General features: G+C 56.0%; 9 protein-coding genes across 9 annotated transcripts; 5 read left to right on the top strand and 4 right to left on the bottom strand.

Moving 5' to 3' along the window:
• Window positions 1-120: 120 nt before the first annotated feature.
• On the bottom strand, window positions 121-1,944 carry JDV02_002801 (Aldehyde dehydrogenase (NAD(+))). Its single transcript, XM_047983874.1, has 3 exons — window positions 1,818-1,944; window positions 1,310-1,763; window positions 121-1,219 (listed from the first exon to the last, which is right to left on the bottom strand). Exons 1-3 carry the CDS (start codon window positions 1,864-1,866, stop codon window positions 217-219), a joined length of 1,506 nt encoding a protein of 501 aa, XP_047839846.1. The 5' UTR covers window positions 1,867-1,944; the 3' UTR covers window positions 121-216.
• A 457-nt stretch (window positions 1,945-2,401) lies between these two features.
• Window positions 2,402-2,805, top strand: JDV02_002800 (uncharacterized protein; the record flags this gene model as incomplete). The annotated part of the gene is made up of 2 exons (XM_047983873.1): window positions 2,402-2,506; window positions 2,590-2,805. 2 exons carry the CDS (start codon window positions 2,402-2,404, stop codon window positions 2,803-2,805), a joined length of 321 nt encoding a protein of 106 aa, XP_047839845.1.
• Window positions 2,806-2,811: 6 nt separating this feature from the next.
• JDV02_002799 (uncharacterized protein) lies at window positions 2,812-5,587 on the bottom strand. Its single transcript, XM_047983872.1, has 4 exons — window positions 5,235-5,587; window positions 4,257-5,166; window positions 3,935-4,186; window positions 2,812-3,869 (listed from the first exon to the last, which is right to left on the bottom strand). The coding sequence occupies exons 1-4, from the start codon at window positions 5,345-5,347 to the stop codon at window positions 2,892-2,894; spliced, it is 2,253 nt and encodes a 750-aa protein (XP_047839844.1). The 5' UTR covers window positions 5,348-5,587; the 3' UTR covers window positions 2,812-2,891.
• A 200-nt stretch (window positions 5,588-5,787) lies between these two features.
• Window positions 5,788-7,496, top strand: JDV02_002798 (3-hydroxyphenylacetate 6-hydroxylase; the record flags this gene model as incomplete). The annotated part of the gene is made up of 3 exons (XM_047983871.1): window positions 5,788-6,156; window positions 6,223-7,099; window positions 7,165-7,496. 3 exons carry the CDS (start codon window positions 5,788-5,790, stop codon window positions 7,494-7,496), a joined length of 1,578 nt encoding a protein of 525 aa, XP_047839843.1.
• A 1,281-nt stretch (window positions 7,497-8,777) lies between these two features.
• Window positions 8,778-9,443, top strand: JDV02_002797 (uncharacterized protein). The gene is made up of 3 exons (XM_047983870.1): window positions 8,778-9,003; window positions 9,068-9,112; window positions 9,172-9,443. Exons 1-3 carry the CDS (start codon window positions 8,796-8,798, stop codon window positions 9,420-9,422), a joined length of 504 nt encoding a protein of 167 aa, XP_047839842.1. The 5' UTR covers window positions 8,778-8,795; the 3' UTR covers window positions 9,423-9,443.
• Window positions 9,444-10,501: 1,058 nt separating this feature from the next.
• PET9_2 (ADP/ATP carrier protein) lies at window positions 10,502-10,885 on the bottom strand (the record flags this gene model as incomplete). Its single annotated transcript, XM_047983869.1, has 1 exon — window positions 10,502-10,885. The coding sequence occupies one exon, from the start codon at window positions 10,883-10,885 to the stop codon at window positions 10,502-10,504; it is 384 nt and encodes a 127-aa protein (XP_047839841.1).
• Window positions 10,886-11,072: 187 nt separating this feature from the next.
• Window positions 11,073-11,840, bottom strand: PET9_1 (ADP/ATP carrier protein; the record flags this gene model as incomplete). Its single annotated transcript, XM_047983868.1, has 4 exons — window positions 11,073-11,366; window positions 11,549-11,625; window positions 11,709-11,730; window positions 11,805-11,840. The coding sequence occupies 4 exons, from the start codon at window positions 11,838-11,840 to the stop codon at window positions 11,073-11,075; spliced, it is 429 nt and encodes a 142-aa protein (XP_047839840.1).
• Window positions 11,841-14,010: 2,170 nt separating this feature from the next.
• Window positions 14,011-15,344, top strand: JDV02_002794 (Arsenite methyltransferase). Its single transcript, XM_047983867.1, has 5 exons — window positions 14,011-14,302; window positions 14,366-14,470; window positions 14,536-14,878; window positions 14,961-15,122; window positions 15,187-15,344. The coding sequence occupies exons 1-5, from the start codon at window positions 14,111-14,113 to the stop codon at window positions 15,216-15,218; spliced, it is 834 nt and encodes a 277-aa protein (XP_047839839.1). The 5' UTR covers window positions 14,011-14,110; the 3' UTR covers window positions 15,219-15,344.
• A 557-nt stretch (window positions 15,345-15,901) lies between these two features.
• JDV02_002793 (uncharacterized protein) lies at window positions 15,902-17,359 on the top strand (the record flags this gene model as incomplete). The annotated part of the gene is made up of 1 exon (XM_047983866.1): window positions 15,902-17,359. The coding sequence occupies one exon, from the start codon at window positions 15,902-15,904 to the stop codon at window positions 17,357-17,359; it is 1,458 nt and encodes a 485-aa protein (XP_047839838.1).
• Window positions 17,360-17,576: the final 217 nt, after the last annotated feature.

The raw sequence follows: 17,576 nt of genomic DNA, 5'->3' as shown, positions 1-17,576 counted from the left end.
TGAGAAAATCGGACTCTCGACAATGACCAGATAGATGCGTTTTGACACAAAGTCCGCTCTCGGCTTCCATTACGGAAGTCCAGAGCAGAGTTTGTGTCAAAACGAAATCTCGACTAGAGGCACGCCTCTGAAGTGACTTGGCTACGGGATGTGGGTTTGCATCACCGCCCACAACTCAACAAAAACATATTTGGCCTGGCTATAACTAACTACGTATCACAATCTGCTGAGGAGGCCCAGGTTCACCTTGACGCATTTGACATTCATCCACTCATCCAGCCCTTCCTTGCCCAGATCCCTGCCGAACCCACTCTGCTTATAGCCTCCAAATGGCGTGTTGGCATTGACGGTCCCCCACATGTTGACCGTCACCTGTCCGCATTCGACCGCGTCGCTTATGCGCATGGCCCTCGTCACGTCGCTGGTGAAAATTGCCGCCGAGAGCCCGTACTCGGAGTCGTTGGCCAGGGCGACGACCTCCTCTTCGGTGTGGAACCGCGCGATGCTCGCCACGGGGCCGAAAACCTCCTCGCGCATGATGGTCGCCGAGGGCTGCACATCAACAAAGGCTGTGTTGGGCACAAAGTGTCCCTTGGAAGGCACTTGGAGGCTGCTGGCATCTGCTCCGTGCAACAGCTTCGTATCCTCCTTTAGGGCCTTTTGGATGTAGCCCTCGACGCGTGCTCGCTGTCCGGCGCTCACGAGCGGCCCCTTGACCGTGCTGTCGAGCAACGGGTCTCCGGCAACCGCGTCCTTCGTCCTCTTGGAGAACTCCGCGACGAAACGGTCGTATATCTCGTCCTGGATGTAGATGCGACTGCCCGCGGCGCAAATCTGCCCGTTGTGCACCGTGATGCCCGCCGTGACATGGGCAAGCGCGTTCTCCCAGTCCGCGTCTGCAAACACGCACGTCGGGCCCTTGCCGCCGAGCTCGACCGTCACGCGCTTGAGGTTGGTCCGCGCCGAGCTCTCGAGGATGCGGCGTCCGACAGCGGCGCTTCCCGTGAATGACACTTTGCGCACGAGGTGGTGGTCAGCCAGGGCTTGACCGGCGACGGGGCCGAGACCGCAGATGATGTTGATGACGCCAGGAGGGAACCCGGCCTCGACGATGAGTTGGGCTAGCTTCTGTCCGTACAACGGTGCCAGCTCCGGGGTCTTGATTATGAGGGTATTCCCGGCTGCGATGGCGGGCGCAAGCTTCCAGATTGTAATCATGCTGCATCCCAATAGTCAGCGTCCAGTCTGGTGTTTCTGCTGTGCTCTGGGATGCACCTGTCGAGCATCTTTTCCCTCTAGGAATACTCACAGAGGGCCATTCCACGGTATAATAGCTGAACATACGCCAATCGGCTCCCGCTGCGTGTACGCCATCCCCTGTTCGATGCGCATGCTCTGCCCGCCCAACTTGTCCGTCCAGCCCGCAAAGTAACGGCATGTCTCGGCCGCCTGGGCCACGCTCAGGCCCAGAGACATGCGGTACAGCAGTCCCGCGTCAACCGCCTCGAGCGATGCGAGCTCTTTGGCGTCCCTCTCTATGAGGCCGGCCAAGCGGTTCAGCAGCGCCCGCCGGGTAGACGGCTCGCTGCGCCGCCATGACGACGTGAATGCCGTCAAGGAGGATTGCACGGCTTGGTCTACATCTGCGGCCTGAGCGGCGGATACTGTGGCTAGGTGGGCACCCGTGGATGGATTCTCAACGTCGATGGTCTGATTGTCCGTCGCAGGACTGAACTTGTTGTCGATGAACAGGCCGGTTGGAACTGCATCGGGAGTGAGACGATTGCCAAATTCCATGAAGACGTCGAATAACTTACCCTTTACTACGAGACCTTCTGCACCGTGAATCTCGACTGTGCGCGACATGGCGAGGTCGCTTTGCCTAGACTAATCTTAGAAGCATGAACGAAGTTCGTGTTCGGATTGCCCTGGGACAGACAGCCTCGATGTTTTCTCCAGTCCCTCCGAGGTTCCGCGTTGTACCTATTTAATAACCCAAATTGTTTGAGCCGTGATTGGAAATCCCCGGGCCGGTCGGCCGGCAGCATGCATATCACCGGCCATGCTGGTTAGTATTGGGGGGTTGTTGAACGAATTGTGGTGCTCCCTCCCTGCCTTGCTCGGCATTATGTTCTGTTCCGCGATGCTAGCTCGTCAGCGTCGCAACACTGCGCAAGTCGGGGTTTCCGATTCCGAGCCGACGTAGCTCTGGTCGGCGGTTTCCACCTAATGACCGGCTTAAGAGGTGTGATTCCGCCGCTTGTGCAGAAGGCGCTCGAGAAAGCACATTTTACCTATTCAACGATTGCGAGTTTCGACTAACAAAGTCTGTTCAAGGTCTTGTCCGCCCCCCCAATCGTTTTGCAACCCGGGCCACTGCCCCAACCAACGACCCTATACCATGGCTGGCCAGATTCACCGTGTCACTCTATTCAAGATACCCAATCGAGAAGATCAAGAGCGTCTTCTGGAATTCTACAAGCACATGCAAAACAAGGCAGTCAAGGTGGGTTCTGTTCAGTCGACACCACAATACGACATCATCATCCAATCCGCAACCGCATGCAATCTGACAACAGTGAGGGGTAGGACGGCAAGCCGTACATCGTTTCCGTAACTGCGGGGGAGGCAAAGCCTGATCAGCGCGCGCAAGGCTTCACTTTCGCGGCGATTTCCGTGTTCAGCTCTGTCGATGACATGATCTACTATGACAACGAGTGCACTGCGCATGCGGAGCTCAAGGCCTTTGCGAAGACGGTACACAAAGGAGCCATGATGGTGTATTTCGAGAACGGGGCAAGATAGAAGTCTCGTCAGATCACAAGGGCCACCATAGGCAGGTCAATCGCTATCCCAAACTCGCGAGTCTTAGAGAGTGTGCTTTCTATTCATCACATTAGGCCTTGAAGAAAGCGGCGGGAGATTCCCAGCTCGTCCGACTGCAGCTCCAACCCTCCGTGTGCCAATGGGTCGCCAAAGTCGGTTTCAAACGCATTTCCGAAGCTCTGTCCTTGTCCCAGAGTGTCAAATAGGTCCAAGAGATCTGAACTAAATTCCGTCACCTCGGGGATCATGGAAAGTTGCATTCCGCCGTCGACGTGGAACTGTGGTCCCAAGTCCATCGGGGCGTCCATGTCGGTTCTGTTTTCCCGCCGCGTCTCTGTTTCCACACCAACATCACCAGCAGCAACATGGGCCATGGAATCCACGTGCGGGCCGCCCTCCGAGCTTTGCATTTGGAGGCTTTTTAACCGCGGCAACAGCTCTCGAATGCTGTTCCACAATCTCCTGCTCGCTACGCTATGGCGAGAAAATCCCTTGACCAGTTCAATCGCCTGTACGAGGCTTTCTCGGCATGTCTTTGCGAAATGGTGCGGCGCGTGACACACTGCCAAGGTGAGTACGGCAAAGGCGCTCAGCAAGAAGTAGTTGAAGGCATTTTGCTGGCGCGAGTAAACGTCGGTTGTGGCGTTGAGATGAACGAGGACCTGCACGGTGTCCCGTGCGATTTCCACGACGAGCCGCGCAGAGGGAAGATTGGCTTGTATGCTCGCGGAGCTCAACAGGTAGTGCTGATATATGGCGATGCGGGTGTAGTTGCCGCGGAGGTAGAGCAGAGCGCGGAGGCGGTGCAGCACGCGCGGTTGAGACATGTTGTTGCCGCTAGCCGCGCTGAGCATCCGCGGATGCCGTATCTGAAGGTGTGACGGGATCGAGTCTAGCCAGACTTGCGTGCTGAGGTCGAGCGCGTGGACGTCTTCGGTGGGAATGGCCGGCGAGGGAGAACCGAACGGTGGAATGGCGTCCCATATCTTGGAGCACAAGCGCGCATAGCTTATCATGCATCGGAGGTAGGCTAAGTCTGCGTCCTATGGGAGGCGATGTTTTATAAGATACTCATGTCTTGTCAGCAGGGGTCGGCATGGCGACTTACAGGCTCCGGTAACGCGGGATCGATATCACGATCAGAGAGCGCAAAGGACAAGCTCGTCCCAAAGCTCCAGCGACGATCGAGCACGTATACACACCAGAACACGCGCATGGCGTCCCGGCGCGAGTGGGCGTCGCGGAAATTGTCAAACAGGCTGCGGCGACGATGCAGGCCCATCTCGAGAGCCTCGCGAGCAGCGACGCCGATGGTGCGCCAGGCAAGGAGCTCGTCATCACAGTGGAAGTAGTAAATGCTCTATTGGTGACTGTAAGTATGGTCTACGCGTGATGGGAGTGCTGGACTTTGGGTGCGTGGCAGTGCTTACCAGCATGGTCAAGAGCTGTATCCCTTTCAGTTCCACCTGGCCCCTTGAGATGCGCGACAGACGGTCCTCCACAGACCCGGCGATGGACGCGCTCAGTGCTGTCTTGCCATGCGCCTCAATGGCCACAGTCGTGGCCACGGCCAGCTTGGCCATGTCGACATCCAGGTTACTGAGCGGAGCTTGTTGCCTATCATGCGGCTGATTGTCCAAGGCGTCCGAGTGGCGGATACGGTTCAAGATCTGCTCAGCCCGCGAGGCCAGCTCAATGGTGTCAACGAAGGGGTACACGGACTCGACTTCCTCTTCAAAGACGGCCAGCAGGCGTGCGACCTCGTCAGGCGTACAGCTGGCCCAGAACTCGGCGTCTGTAGTGGAAGGCTCCTCGTCTTCCATCGCGTCGCCCGCGAGAGGGGAATCGGCTCGGCTTGAGGACAAGGACGTAGACTTGGCGGAATCAAGAGCTTGGATGCCCATGCGCGTGAGCGAGCGCTCCGCTACAACGAGCCCGTACGCCGGGCGTGTAGGGCCGATGAAGTGCGGATGCTTGGGTGCGTTGTCTCGCGACATGGAAGCAACATTGGACGGGGAGTTGGCAAAGGCCGCCGCAACGCAGGACGTGTTCTGCGGCCGTGATGTCCCATCCGCGTTCTCCCTGAGCTCTCTGACAGACTCGGCCAGGTCCACGACTTGCTGTCGCAGTTGTGCCATCTCATCGGTCAGGGCACGAACGTGATGATGGCTCGACGCGTCTGCAAGAACATGCATCTTCATGTTGGCCAGCCGAGCTGTCTTGGTGGCACGCGGTGGCGGCCGCGACCCGAACACGCAGATGACGCCCCCTGCGATGCATCGCTGACACTTGTCATCGTCAGTTGGAATGCACTTGAGCTTCCGCTTCTTGCACTCATTGCTACACGGCCAGGTCATTAACGTCTGCAAGGACACTCTCCAGGCCAGGGAAGGGAAGGGCTAACTAACCATGCCACCGGCGTGTACCTCCCGCGCTTGGAGCGACGATGAAGCGGGCTGCCGACTTGAGAATCATGCCGCGGAGCAGATTGCGAGCTGAGAGACGAGGGACTGTGCTCCATCGTTGGTCGTGCGTAGCGTCCTCAGAATGATTACGCCGGAATTCAGAGCTTTCCCCAAGGGGTTGGCTTCCGAGCTGGGGGTATTATGTGGCATCTGGCGCCCCAACGATTCAGTCAATCAGACACCAAGACTTGCACTCGGAAACAATTCCGAGATTTCCGAGCCGCTTTCGTCAAGAAAACTGCCCGCGGGGTAGTGGGGAAGCTTCAAGGTGCGGATACAGGCGCAATGCCGCGCTGGAACTTTGCCTTGGCGAGGTATATCTAAGGAGACCGTGCGACACAAGGTGATCCTCAAGAAAAGGGAGCCGTCCATGCCCGTTCAAGAAGCACTGCCACCGTCGTTTGATTCGCGGATCGAAACAAGGTTTGAGACCCCCCCTTGATATAACAGACAAACCCCAGTCGCCGCCGCCGCCGCCCTCCGGTTGAGCTTTGCCATGACCATTGCCAACGTTATCTTGTCGGTGGCCGAGCAGCTGCAACATACCAAATGGCAGTCCCTGCTCCTCACACTCGTTGCGGCACCAGCGTTGTACGTTCTCGTCAACGAGCTTGTGCGCTATAATGCCAGGATACACGGGATGAAGGGGCCCCCGGGCCTGCCGCTCATTGGCAATCTCTGGGACATCCGCGTGAATGCCGCGGAGAAGTATCGTGAGTGGGCCCGTCGGTTTGGCGACGTCTACCAGATACAGCTTGGAAATGTGCCCGTTGTGGTGATCAACTCCGCATCGGCAGCGAGGACCATTTTCGGACAAAACGCCCAAGCCATGAGCTCGCGACCAGAGTTTTACACTTTTCACAAGGTGCTTTTTTTCACGCTGGACACGACTTTGTTGGATTTCTCTTGGCTAATATGGCAACTGTTGTAGGTTTTGAGTGATACCGCTGGAACAACAATTGGCACGTCGCCCTACAGTGACTCGCTCAAGCGCCGCCGGAAAGGCGCAGCGTCGGCATTGAACAAACCGTCCGTTCAGACTTACATATCACATCTTGACATCGAGACCCGAGATTTCATCCGGGAACTCTATACATATGGACAAGCTGGGAACAAGGCAGTGGATCCAATGCCGATGATCCAGCGGCTTTCTCTGTCCCTTGCCCTGACTCTCAACTGGGGCGTGCGTCTCAAAAGCCAGAGCGACAACCTGTTTGACGAAATCACCCACGTCGAGGAAGAAATCAGCCGCTTCCGCTCCACTACGGGCAATTTGCAAGACTACATCCCCTTGATGCGACTGAATCCATTCAACATGCACTCGACCAAGGCCAGAGAGATGCGAAACCGCAGAGACAAGTACTTGACGGACCTCAATAACGGGCTTGACGATAGGATCGCACGTGGGACGCACAAGCCGTGCATCCAGGCCAATGTCATCATGGACGAAGAGGCCAAGCTCAACAAGGCCGAGCTGACATCCATCAGCCTCACCATGCTCTCTGGCGGCCTCGACACCGTGACGACCCAAGTAGCTTGGTTCGTCGCCTATTTGTCGCAGCATCCCGAGGTCCAAGACAAGGCCGTCCGTGAAATTCGCAAGACATTTGGCGAGGACAGGCCAATGTGTGACGAGGGTGATGATCAGACCTGCCAGTACATTGTCGCCCTGGTGAAAGAGTCGCTTCGATATTTTACGGTCTTACGCCTGGCGCTGCCGCGTGCCAGCATCAAGGATGTGGCCTACGGTGGGACTGTCATACCCAAGGGTTCAGTCGTGTTCTTGAATGCATGGGCCTGCAATCGGGGTAAGTGACAGGGCCACGCCTACTTAAACGCCTTATACGTGAATATTCGCTGATTTGGACTACAGACTCGGCCGTCTGGTCTGACCCCGATGTTTTCCGTCCGGAGCGATGGCTCGAGCAGCCTGATGCACCCCTCTTCACCTACGGCGTCGGCTACCGCATGTGCGCCGGCTCGTTGCTGGCAAACCGGGAGCTATATCTGCTATATATGCGACTCATAAATAGCTTCCATATTGAGAAGCAGGACGCGGTAGACTGCCACCCGGTTCGTGGCAATGCTGATCCCACAAGCTTGGTGGCGATGCCGCACCGTTATAAGGCGCTTTTTGTGCCTCGGAACAACACAGCGCTAGCTCACGCCATGAAGGAAACGGAGCGCATGACTGGGGAGGAGTAGCGGCCGACACTGCAAGGCCAGTTAACGACTGGATGGTCGCATAGTTATAGGGTAGAGGAAACGGGGCTTAGACGAGGTCCAACAACGAGCCATATTGTTCACGACGCCAAGGGCGGCTCACTTAAAGAATGGATACCAGCATATCAGTCAGGAATTGGACCTCCATTTCATTTAAATGGGGATTTCGAGAAGCTCAAGCTGTTTGTCACGGCCTTCAACGTTGAGGGGCGAAAGGCACTGTGTTGGCCAAGATGAGTTGAGAAAGGGCATGCATTGCGCTCGGTGTTAACGAGCGTGGCGAACAACGGGTTCAACGCTGTTCGTGCAAATGAACAAAAATTTGATTCTGGACATTAAAATGATCAGACGGCACGAATATGCCGACCATGTGGACCATCGTACAAAGCAAAAGTTCTCGCGCGATGCAACATGAACAGGAAAATAGGGACATATCGTCCCAGCTCGTATACGAAGCCGACTGGACTTGCCTCTGTAGCCGAAGACCCCGTCAGAAGCCGCTGTGTCTTGGTCAAAACATGGCTAGACGTGCAGGCTGGCTCGGTCAGTGGATTTGATCTGGGGCAGCGATCTCCCGCCAAATGACCCGATCCCTTTCGGTATCCGTTGCGATCTCTGTTCAATTCGGTTGACATCCGAAAGTAGGGAGACGGACCGGAAGAGTGCTGGCCCTGGAGGATCTGTCCGGATTATAATAAGACGGGATGCCGTTCGCCCGTCTTAGCCTGGAGCGGCACTTCGCAGGTGCCATTGTGGCTAACGAGGCTCTGCGGCTGGACAATTCCAACCCCCAGCGTCAGTGGCGTGCGGGAGCCAAGGCGCCAATGAGATCGACACGGGTGTTGCATCGCCAGGCCCAGGCTCTCCTGACCATCTCCACAAATAGATGATGGCCATCGCGCTGAACACTGGGCGGCTTACCATGCGCTGTGGTGGTTTGTGCGCCGGGGGAGGGGAGCCAACGGCGCAGGTACGGATCATCGGCGGCGTCCAGCTGTGTTGTTTTCGAGTGAAGATTGACATAGAGTTTTTAAAAATAGCAAGCTGAAGTATTATGCGCGCTGATCGACCGCGAGATGTACTGTACGCTGAGCCGTTGATAGACCGCCTGCCCTGAATGTGATAGAGTGCCAGGCACGTTGCGCGCTGAAGGGGCAAAGTATATAAGAAGCAGATTGTCCTTTGCCATTTGATCCCTCAAAGACAAAGCCGGAGCAATATTCCTGATCTCAATTATCTCATCAAAGCCTAGCAAGAGCATATATATTTGCGACAGCCAACATGAAGTTCTTCCAGATCTTTAGCGTTCTCCTCGCCGCTGGCGCGTCTGCCATGCCCACGGCCGCTGACGTTGCTGAGGAGCACGCTGCCCTCGACAAGCGATCCGGTCCAGGCATTGTTGCCGCGGCCAAGAGCAAGGAGGGTCTTCCTTACGTCTGGGGTGGCGGTGGCTGCAAGGGCCCGACCAAGGGTGGCTTCGATTGCTCAGGTTCGTGGTGACTGGTCCGCTCTCTCCCGTGATGAACTGTTCCCACTCACATGCGTTGCTTCAGGCCTCACCCAGTATGCCGTCTGCCAGGCTCAGAAGAAGACCATTCGTAAGCGCTCATTTCCGCTTCTAACCCATTGAATCTTGTACATGCTGACGTCGCTCTAGCTCGCGTGGCTCAAGACCAGTACCACTCCAAGATGGGCAAGCACATTCCCCGCAAGGACGCTCAGCCTGGTGACATGCTGTTCTGGGCCAATGGCGGCAACTGCAAGAGCAAGGTCGCCCACGTTGGCATCTACATGAAGCCCGGCTGGATGGTCAACGCTGCCCGCACCGGCACGCCCGTGCGCGAGCAAAAGATCTGGACGGCCAGCGGCGACCTCAAGATCTGCCCCGATGCCGTCAGGTTCTGGTAGAAGGGAGATATAGACATACGGTGCTTTCTTCTAAATGTAACAGTACTTGACCAATCGACGGATTATAGACTGCCGAATTCGACAACGGGGAGCTGTCAACCAGTAGTCTGTTTTACATGTAGGACTGGCTGAAATACGAATCGTTTTTCCAACTCAGTCTACTACTCGGCATCTCTCCTTCCTTTATCATACTTAGGAGGCTTAGGTAGATGGTGATATATTTGGGCTTGTCTTGTCGCTATATGTGAGGTGTTATAGATGGGTTAGTTGGCTTTCTAGTTGGCCGGCTCTTTTACTAGTCTCTCTCTCTCTCGGCTACCTATATAGCTCTTCTTCCTCCCTCGATGGCCTGTTAGGCTCTTTACCAGTTATACGCGGTAGAGAAGGCACTAATCAATCTATAAGTCCGTATAAAGGCAAAAGTCCTTCTTTCGATATGGCTTATGCCGTCTTATGGAGGCAAAAGTTCTGTTCTCGAGGCATTCCCCATGAGAAGGCACTTGAAAAATTTCTCGTCGATCTCAGAGATCAATATAACATGGCACGACACGGGACGGCACGACAAACATCAAGACAAACATCAATGCAGACAATAGGCAGGGCAGGCAGGGCAAGCAGGGGAAACACCAAGAAAAAGAGCAAGGGCTAGGGTCACGGGCATCATATCATAGGCTCAGCTGAGGGGCGGTGTTGTGGATGGGTTTCAATGTTGTCAGCCTCCCAGTTGGCCGGCTCTTTCACCGGTATCTCTCTCGCTCGGCCACCTATATAGCTCTTCTTCCTCCCTTGATAGCCCATCAAGCTCCCTTCGTCAGCTATGCGCCTATGTCTCCTTTCTCATGAGGCATTGGCCAGTCTTTAGTTTGCACAATGTGGATGCCCGAAAATATATCTGGACTCGCAACACAATGGTATTTTAAGATCCAATTAAGGTCGTCCTTTCAAGGCACTGTATTTCTGCAGTTTGTAGGGCGTTAGTGAAGGTCTCCATGCTTGACTTATATCCCTTGCTTTAGTATATAAAGGACCTTCGTCACTCCACTAACCAGCAACCGCTCAGAGTCAGCTGGCGCGTACACTTAACCTGTCTTGGCGCCGTGTCCGAGAGCAAAATATTGGAGCTGGTCGTAAAGAGCAAGCACCCCGGCCGAAGCCACGCCACGGAGGATATTCGCTCCCGCGCCGTTAAAAAGCGCCTTGACGCCGTTGGCCGCAAGAATCTGGCGTGCCGCATCCACAGTGCCCTTGTACTTGACAGCTTCGCCGGATGTCATCATCATGCGGCGACGAATCGTATCGAATGGGTATGCAAGCGTGCTGGCGCCAGTTGTCACGCACCAGCCAAGGAGGAAAGAGGCCAAGAAGTTGCCCTGAAGTGGGCCAACGAGCACAAGAGGCTTCAACGAGTCATAGGACCCAAAGTACAGCCCACGATAGACGATGATGCCGCCGATAGAGGGCATGAAGCCGCGGTAAAGCCCAAGGATGCCATCGGTGGCAATAGTCTTGCGGTACACGTCCAAGAGACCGTTGAACTGGCGCTGGCCATCCGTCTTCAAGCTCTTGGCATCATTTGCAAGGCGAGTCCGAGCGAAATCGAGCGAGTACACGAACAGCTGAGACGAGGCGCCCGCAGCCTGCACTTGACTGTTAGTACACATTCTGATCCTGTCGAAGAAGTTCATGTGTTCGACTTGCCGCTCCAGACGCCACGTTCCCGAACACCCAGAGTCCAAAACCGTCGCGTTCCTTCTTGTATCCAAACAGGGCCTTGAACTTATCCTTCAGGGCAAAGTTCAAAGCCTGCGTGGGAAAGTAGCGAATCACGTTTGCGGTATTGCCACGCCAGAGCAGAAGCGTCCCTTCATCTGCTATTGTACGCTTGAAGCAATCCACGATGCCCCCGTAACGACGGTCAAGCCGGCCGGCCTTGATCATTTCATCCTACAGTACAACATCAGCGTTTGCCCTCGCCACATAGCATCCCTTGACAGCGTCGCAGCGTGTCGATGTGTCGTCCCCTGTGCGAGTGCCGCACAATTCCTAAACGATCGGTTTACCCCGGTCGTTGGGGCAGAGACATACCGTTCACGCCACGTTGAGCTGTGGTGCTGTGCCGAGCGTACCTGATTTTGCACGAGGAGCTTGATTCGTTCGATCGGAGCGGCCGCCGTCTTGGAAATGGCTGCCGAAACGCCACCCACTGGAGCAGGAACACATCTTCATGTTAGCGTGGATATGCGTCGACAATTCGAAGCGCGCTCAGGGGCAGGGGAAGACTCGTACTCAGGAAGTCGGCCAGGAATGGCTAATGAGCGTAAGCGATTTGTACGATACTCGATAGCGATACAAAACCCATCATGCGACGCTAGAAAAACTTACTGGCATGCCCATCACCTGCTGATCGCGTGTCGCCATGTTGGTTCAAAATCGGGGTTGACAAGAAGAGCAATTGGAGTGGAGATGGGTCGTGAATTTGAGGTCACCAAAACCTATGTTGCAGACAGGGCCATCAATTGATACGCAACTCAGCACCATGCTCCCTTTTAATCGTGATGCCGTATTGTTGATTTACCCAATATGTGCAAGTTGATACGGAGGCTCTCGGTCGTCAATACCTGGCGCTCCGGGGCGTTGCGGGTTCGGATCGGGAATAACTAGCTGCTGACATGGACTCGGGATGAACCGCCATTCCGCGTCTACGGCACCAAAAGGTCGCAGCACGCAGCCAGCAGTGACGCATTCTTCCTGTTTCACCCGACCTCCCTCGTCAGGTGCACTAATAACTCATCGACATTAGTTGGGTCTGTTAATGTCCATGATGGACTTGACTGGCCGGCCTGAGAGGCCAAGTAAAATTGTGTGGTCGTGTGACTGCCAACATTTGGCTCAATCGGGATGGGTAACCGTGGTGCGATTCTGTGGAAACTGCTCAACCCGTATCCGGCTGTAAGTTGAATGCCGAAGCTCTTACTTCGCAGCTAACCTGTCCAGCGCCGATAATGGACGATGCTAGCCGTCGCTGATGTCGTGTTCCGCAACGCTTGCCAAGTGCACACGACTCTTTGTGTGAAGTGCCGCTATGTGGGTGTAGGTGTTAAGGTCCAGCCAGACTGGGTGAAGTGGCCATTGTGCCATCCACACAAAACAAAATTATGGCGAGAGAACAGGATATTCTCGCGTAATATCAGCGCATACTGGTCTTGCCATTATTGAGATTGTCTCTATTTCGTAGTTTTCACGAATCAAAGTTGGTTAGCTGACGCTCCCTATGTTTGCATCAAGACAACATTGATTCCTGACTTGCTGGCTTGGCGACTGTTGGAAGCTCGAGACTCTCAGCATGGTAGCGATCGTGTACCAAATATCCAGATGAAGTCACCCATGATAGTACGAAGCCGTCCAACGTGAGACGAAGCTCAATTCAGGATGTGATACGGTCCAGCAATGCAAATAACAGCATATTCTCCACGCGACAACCGTCGCCAGCGGAAACGGGACCCCGGAAGCCCGGGCTCAGCCATCGACGCAGAGCCTGACTGTCCCAGCCGGTATAATTTCGTTCCAAGATCAATTTGTATGCATCACGACACCTAGTTGTCGACTCGCCCGCCCGCGGCGGGTCCAGTTCCCGACATGCGTTTTCGTCTGCGACCGCGTCGCGACCGCAACTTGTGTCGGCATCGCGAGCACAGGCAGCTCCTATCAGCGGACTGTCTGTGAATGAGGGTAGATGGTGTCGATGCAGGTCTGCCCGGCAGGCATGCGAAGTAGCACTTTGTTCAGCACTCGAGAGATGACTTTCTTCATCGACGATTGACCCAGTCCGCTGTCCGCCGCTGCCCCTATTTCTGTGCCGGATGTAGTCCGTCGTCGGGCTTGGGGTTTCTGAACTCGATGAGCTGAGGTGCTCATGGCCTAAGTCGGCCTCAAGGACAGGAGGAGTAGACGGTGAATGCAGTGCGCGGGTAGAGGGTGTGGCAGGTCCGTCTATTGACGCAGATTTACGGTAGCGATCGAGCTCGGAAGTCAGGTGTTGAATTGCAACAAGTGCATCCTGTAGCTGGAGTTGCGTCTCGGCCAGCCTGGTCTCGAGCTGCGAGATGTGGGTTCTCGTCCTCTCGCGGTGGCGCCTCTGATTGTCACGTATGCGCCTCCGCCTGTCGTCAGGTGGTCGACTCGACCATTTTATGACGCCCACTTGCGGAGGACTCATGGCGGGGGACAGACGCCCAGAAGTCTCACTGCGTAAATGTCTCGTTCGGAACGGGATGGTGGGAAAAAGCTGGGCAGAAGGTAGGTAGGCTTGAAGATGCAAGTGTTGAGTTTGGAGCTGGATCAGGTCGGACTACAAAGCTGGATTCATGAGACGTGGCGGTCAACTGGGGGGGGGGAGCAGCGGACACATCCAGTGACATATCGCAAAATTACCTGTTGTGGCATAGTGGTGCTATGAGGCGTCGACTGTGCATGACAAGTCCCGTTGATTGGCACAAGGCCGATCTTTTACACACATTTTGTGTACTGGAAGGAGTGAGAGGGGGAGAGACCCAATGATGGGCACTGCAGCCTTATATCGTGTGGGAACAAGTTATAAATCAGGAGCTCGCTACATAAAAAACCATTGAGGTTATCCATCTGTATCACGAACTCGAACCACCAAACCAGCACAGTTGAGCTTTTCAATCATGGACTCACAGAAGATCTACTCCGAGGTTGGTGAGCGGTACAGCGCCGCCGCCCGCGGAACCAACACCGGCTTCGGCGACACCATTGCGAAGGCTTTTGGATACTCGGAAGAGGAGTTGGCTGCCATCCCCAAGGACTCGAACATGGGCCTGAGCTGTGGCAACCCGTTGGCCATCGCTACGTTGCGCGCTGTAAGCTCAAAGTGGCCTCGCTGACGGTCGCAGATCGGTTGTTGATGCTGACTCGCCTACTAGGGGGAAACTGTCGTTGACCTTGGCAGCGGAGCCGGACTGGATGTCTTTCTTGCGGCAGGAAAGGTTGGCCCGACGGGAAAGGTAATTGGCGTTGACATGAATGAGGTATGCCGCCTCCCGTCGTGCAGACAGGACCAGACGGGGTTCCATGTGTGACAATGAGACTACAGGACATGCTGGCCAAGGCGCGCAAGCTAGCGGCCGCATCTGGCAAAGACAATGTCGAGTTCATCAGCTCTCGCATCACCGAGATTGATCTTCCATCTAGCTCTGCCGACTGCATCATCTCAAACTGCGTCATCAACCTCGTGCCGGCAGAGGAGAAGCAGCTCGTCTTCAACGAAATGCATCGACTTCTCAAGCCCGGCGGCAGAGTGGCCGTGTCCGACATCTTGGCCAAGAAGCCGCTGCCAAAGGAGATCAGGCAGGACATTGGCCTGTACGTGGGCTGTGTGGCGGGGGCCAGCCAGGTGGCCGAGTATGAAGAGCATCTCGAGGCCGCGGGCTTCCAAGGTGAGATATGTCTCGTAAACACCCCCGCCCCCTGACGTATGTAGCTCACCATGCTTACGACGGCGATGCATGCGCGGGTCAGATGTGCTTATTGCTGGGACGGGCAGCGACTTGAATGTGTACGCTGAGAATTGTGCCGACGGCTGCTGTGGCGCTGCAGCTGCCACGCAGGCCGCGGGCTGCTGCTCCTCGCAGGAGAATGTGCTGGCCGACGTTGGACGCCTGGATTTGAATCCCTGGGTCGGTGAGTTTTCTCCTAGGCAAGATGAAGTTGAGAGATCAATGTTGCCTTGCTCACATCAAATCAGGCTCATACAAGGTATATGCCGTCAAGCGCTGAGCGTTGTCGGGCACACGAACTGAAGGGGCCAGATTGAGCTCTGTTACGCCAATATAACGAGTTGGCACCAAGTTACTATGCCCAGCTGGTTACTCATGTCAAGTTGATAGGCATCGGAATTCCTAGAGATTAATGCCGAGAGTCAACGGCTCTTGCAGTCCATCCAAGTCTTTTCATCCGGTCCTTGTGGGTATGTTTTCCGTAGACTCGCGGCTCATCCAAGTGCCTTTCGGACGGCAGGACGGCCTGGCCGACCCCGATGCGCCGATAGGAAGCGGGCCGCTACGGACGGCGGACTCGGCACCGTCCGCTTTGGGCAATGATGCGATGGGTCGGTGCCAGCAAGGCTCCGGCGCCGAGGGAGCAGCAAGCAGCAGCATGTGTGGAAGCCCCCGTGTAAGCCAGCAAGTAATAAAGCGCCTGTAGTAGCGGTATAGGCGTTGAAATATGGATGTCGGCGTGTCGCCAGCCCACGCCGCCGACATGATGCCCAGCTTCACGGATGATCGGACTCGTCGGAGCATGTGTAGACAACGGAAAGACTGGCGTATATAACTTATAAACCAGCAGTGCCGTCGGCGAACCTGCAATGATTCACACAGAAACCGCCGTCCTAACATTGAGACCTTGAATGAACCTGTTCCCCTGTCCTCTCTTCCCATTCACTTACAACGAAGTACACCATGTCCATCTCCCTAGAGCACGCAGGCAAGCAGGTCGTCCCTTTGTGGTGCAACGGCGAAAACTGCACCATACGCCCCGACAATCTTTTTGAAGTAGTCCACGCCGCCGACGGCACGGTCGCGCACTACGCGCAAAGCGCAACCGTGGCCGACGCGCAAGCCGCCGTCGAAGCCGCTCGGGATGCCTTCCCGGCTTGGAGTACAACCTCGATCCCAGCACGCCGAGCGATTCTCCTCAAAGTGGCCGACCTGCTCACCGAGCGTGCCGACGAATTGGGCGTAATGCAAGCGCGCGAAACCTCCAGCGCGCCCCCGTTCGGCAGCTACCTTGCCAAGGTGGCGAGCGCCAACATCCGTGAGGTTGCATCCCAGATCACGACGGCGTGCACCGGCAGCCTGCCACCCGACGACGATAATCAGGGCACCACCATCATGGTCACGAAGCAGGCAATCGGCCCCGTGCTCATCATCTCGCCGTGGAACAGCCCGACCGTGCTGGGTCCGCGGAGCGTCGCCGCCGCCCTCGCCGCCGGCTGCACCGTCGTCCTCAAGGCGTCCGAGCTCTGCCCGCAGACGTATCGCATGCTGTGCCAGGTGTTTGCCGACGCCGGCCTGCCCCGCGGCGTGCTGAACCAGGTTGTCGTCCGGCGCGAGGATGCGGCGGCGGTGACCGAGTCCATCGTCTCGCTCCCGGCCGTCCGCAAGGTCGAGTTCATTGGCAGCGCCGCGGTCGGGAGCCAGGTCGCGCAGACCTGCGCCCAGCATCTGAAGCCGATTCTTCTCGAGCTGGGCGGCAAGGCGCCTGCCATCGTCTGCGGCGATGCAAACCTCGCCAAGGCGGCGGCGGCGTGCGCGTTTGGCGCCTTTGCCCATCATGGGCAGATCTGCATGTCCACGGAACGCATCATCGTCGTTGAAGCAGTCGCAGAAGAGTTCTGCAAGCTTCTCAAAAAGGAAGTGGATAGTGAGAAATGGAGCCGTGGCGGCGGATCGGCTGCGACGACGGCCTTTGCCGACAAGGCACACGCACTCCTTGAGGAAGCGTTGCGCGACGGCGCCGAGTACTTTGTCGGCGATAACACGTACCTCAATAAGGCGAGAACCAGTTTGCGCCCCACGATCGTGACCAAGCTGGCTCGTGGCTCGCGGCTGCGCGACCTGGAATCGTTTGGGCCGTCGGCGACGCTGTACGTGGTGCGGGACGAAGACGAGGCACTCGAGGTCGCCAACGACTCCTCGTACGGGCTTTCGGGCGCGATTTGGACCAGTGACATTATCAAGGGAATTGCTTTGAGTAAAAGGCTGGAGTGCGGAATGGTGCACATCAATGCCGGGACCATGGCAGACTTTCCAACGATGGCGATCCAGGGGGTCAAGGGCAGCGGATGGGGGAGCAACAACAGCGTGTACGGCATTGAAGAATTCTTGATCACAAAGAGCGTGACGCTACAGGGGTAGGGGACAGTGTTGGGCCTTTACTTAGATTCAGTACCTTGTATGAAGTACATGTGCTTCGCATCAGGACATGGCATGACGAGGATGACTTGCAGGCATGATTATACAGTATACTAGACCCAAATCACGATGCTTGTTTATGAGCTTCTCTCCAACGTCAAGATTTGAATAGTCTCCATACACTAGTTATTCTGTACATCTCGTCAGAGGGTGCCATGTC

This window comes from Purpureocillium takamizusanense, chromosome 2 (assembly GCF_022605165.1).
Source record: "Purpureocillium takamizusanense chromosome 2, complete sequence".
In the NCBI taxonomy this organism is placed as follows: Eukaryota; Fungi; Ascomycota; class Sordariomycetes; order Hypocreales; family Ophiocordycipitaceae; genus Purpureocillium; species Purpureocillium takamizusanense.
This window is presented reverse-complemented; position numbering and strand designations above follow the sequence as displayed.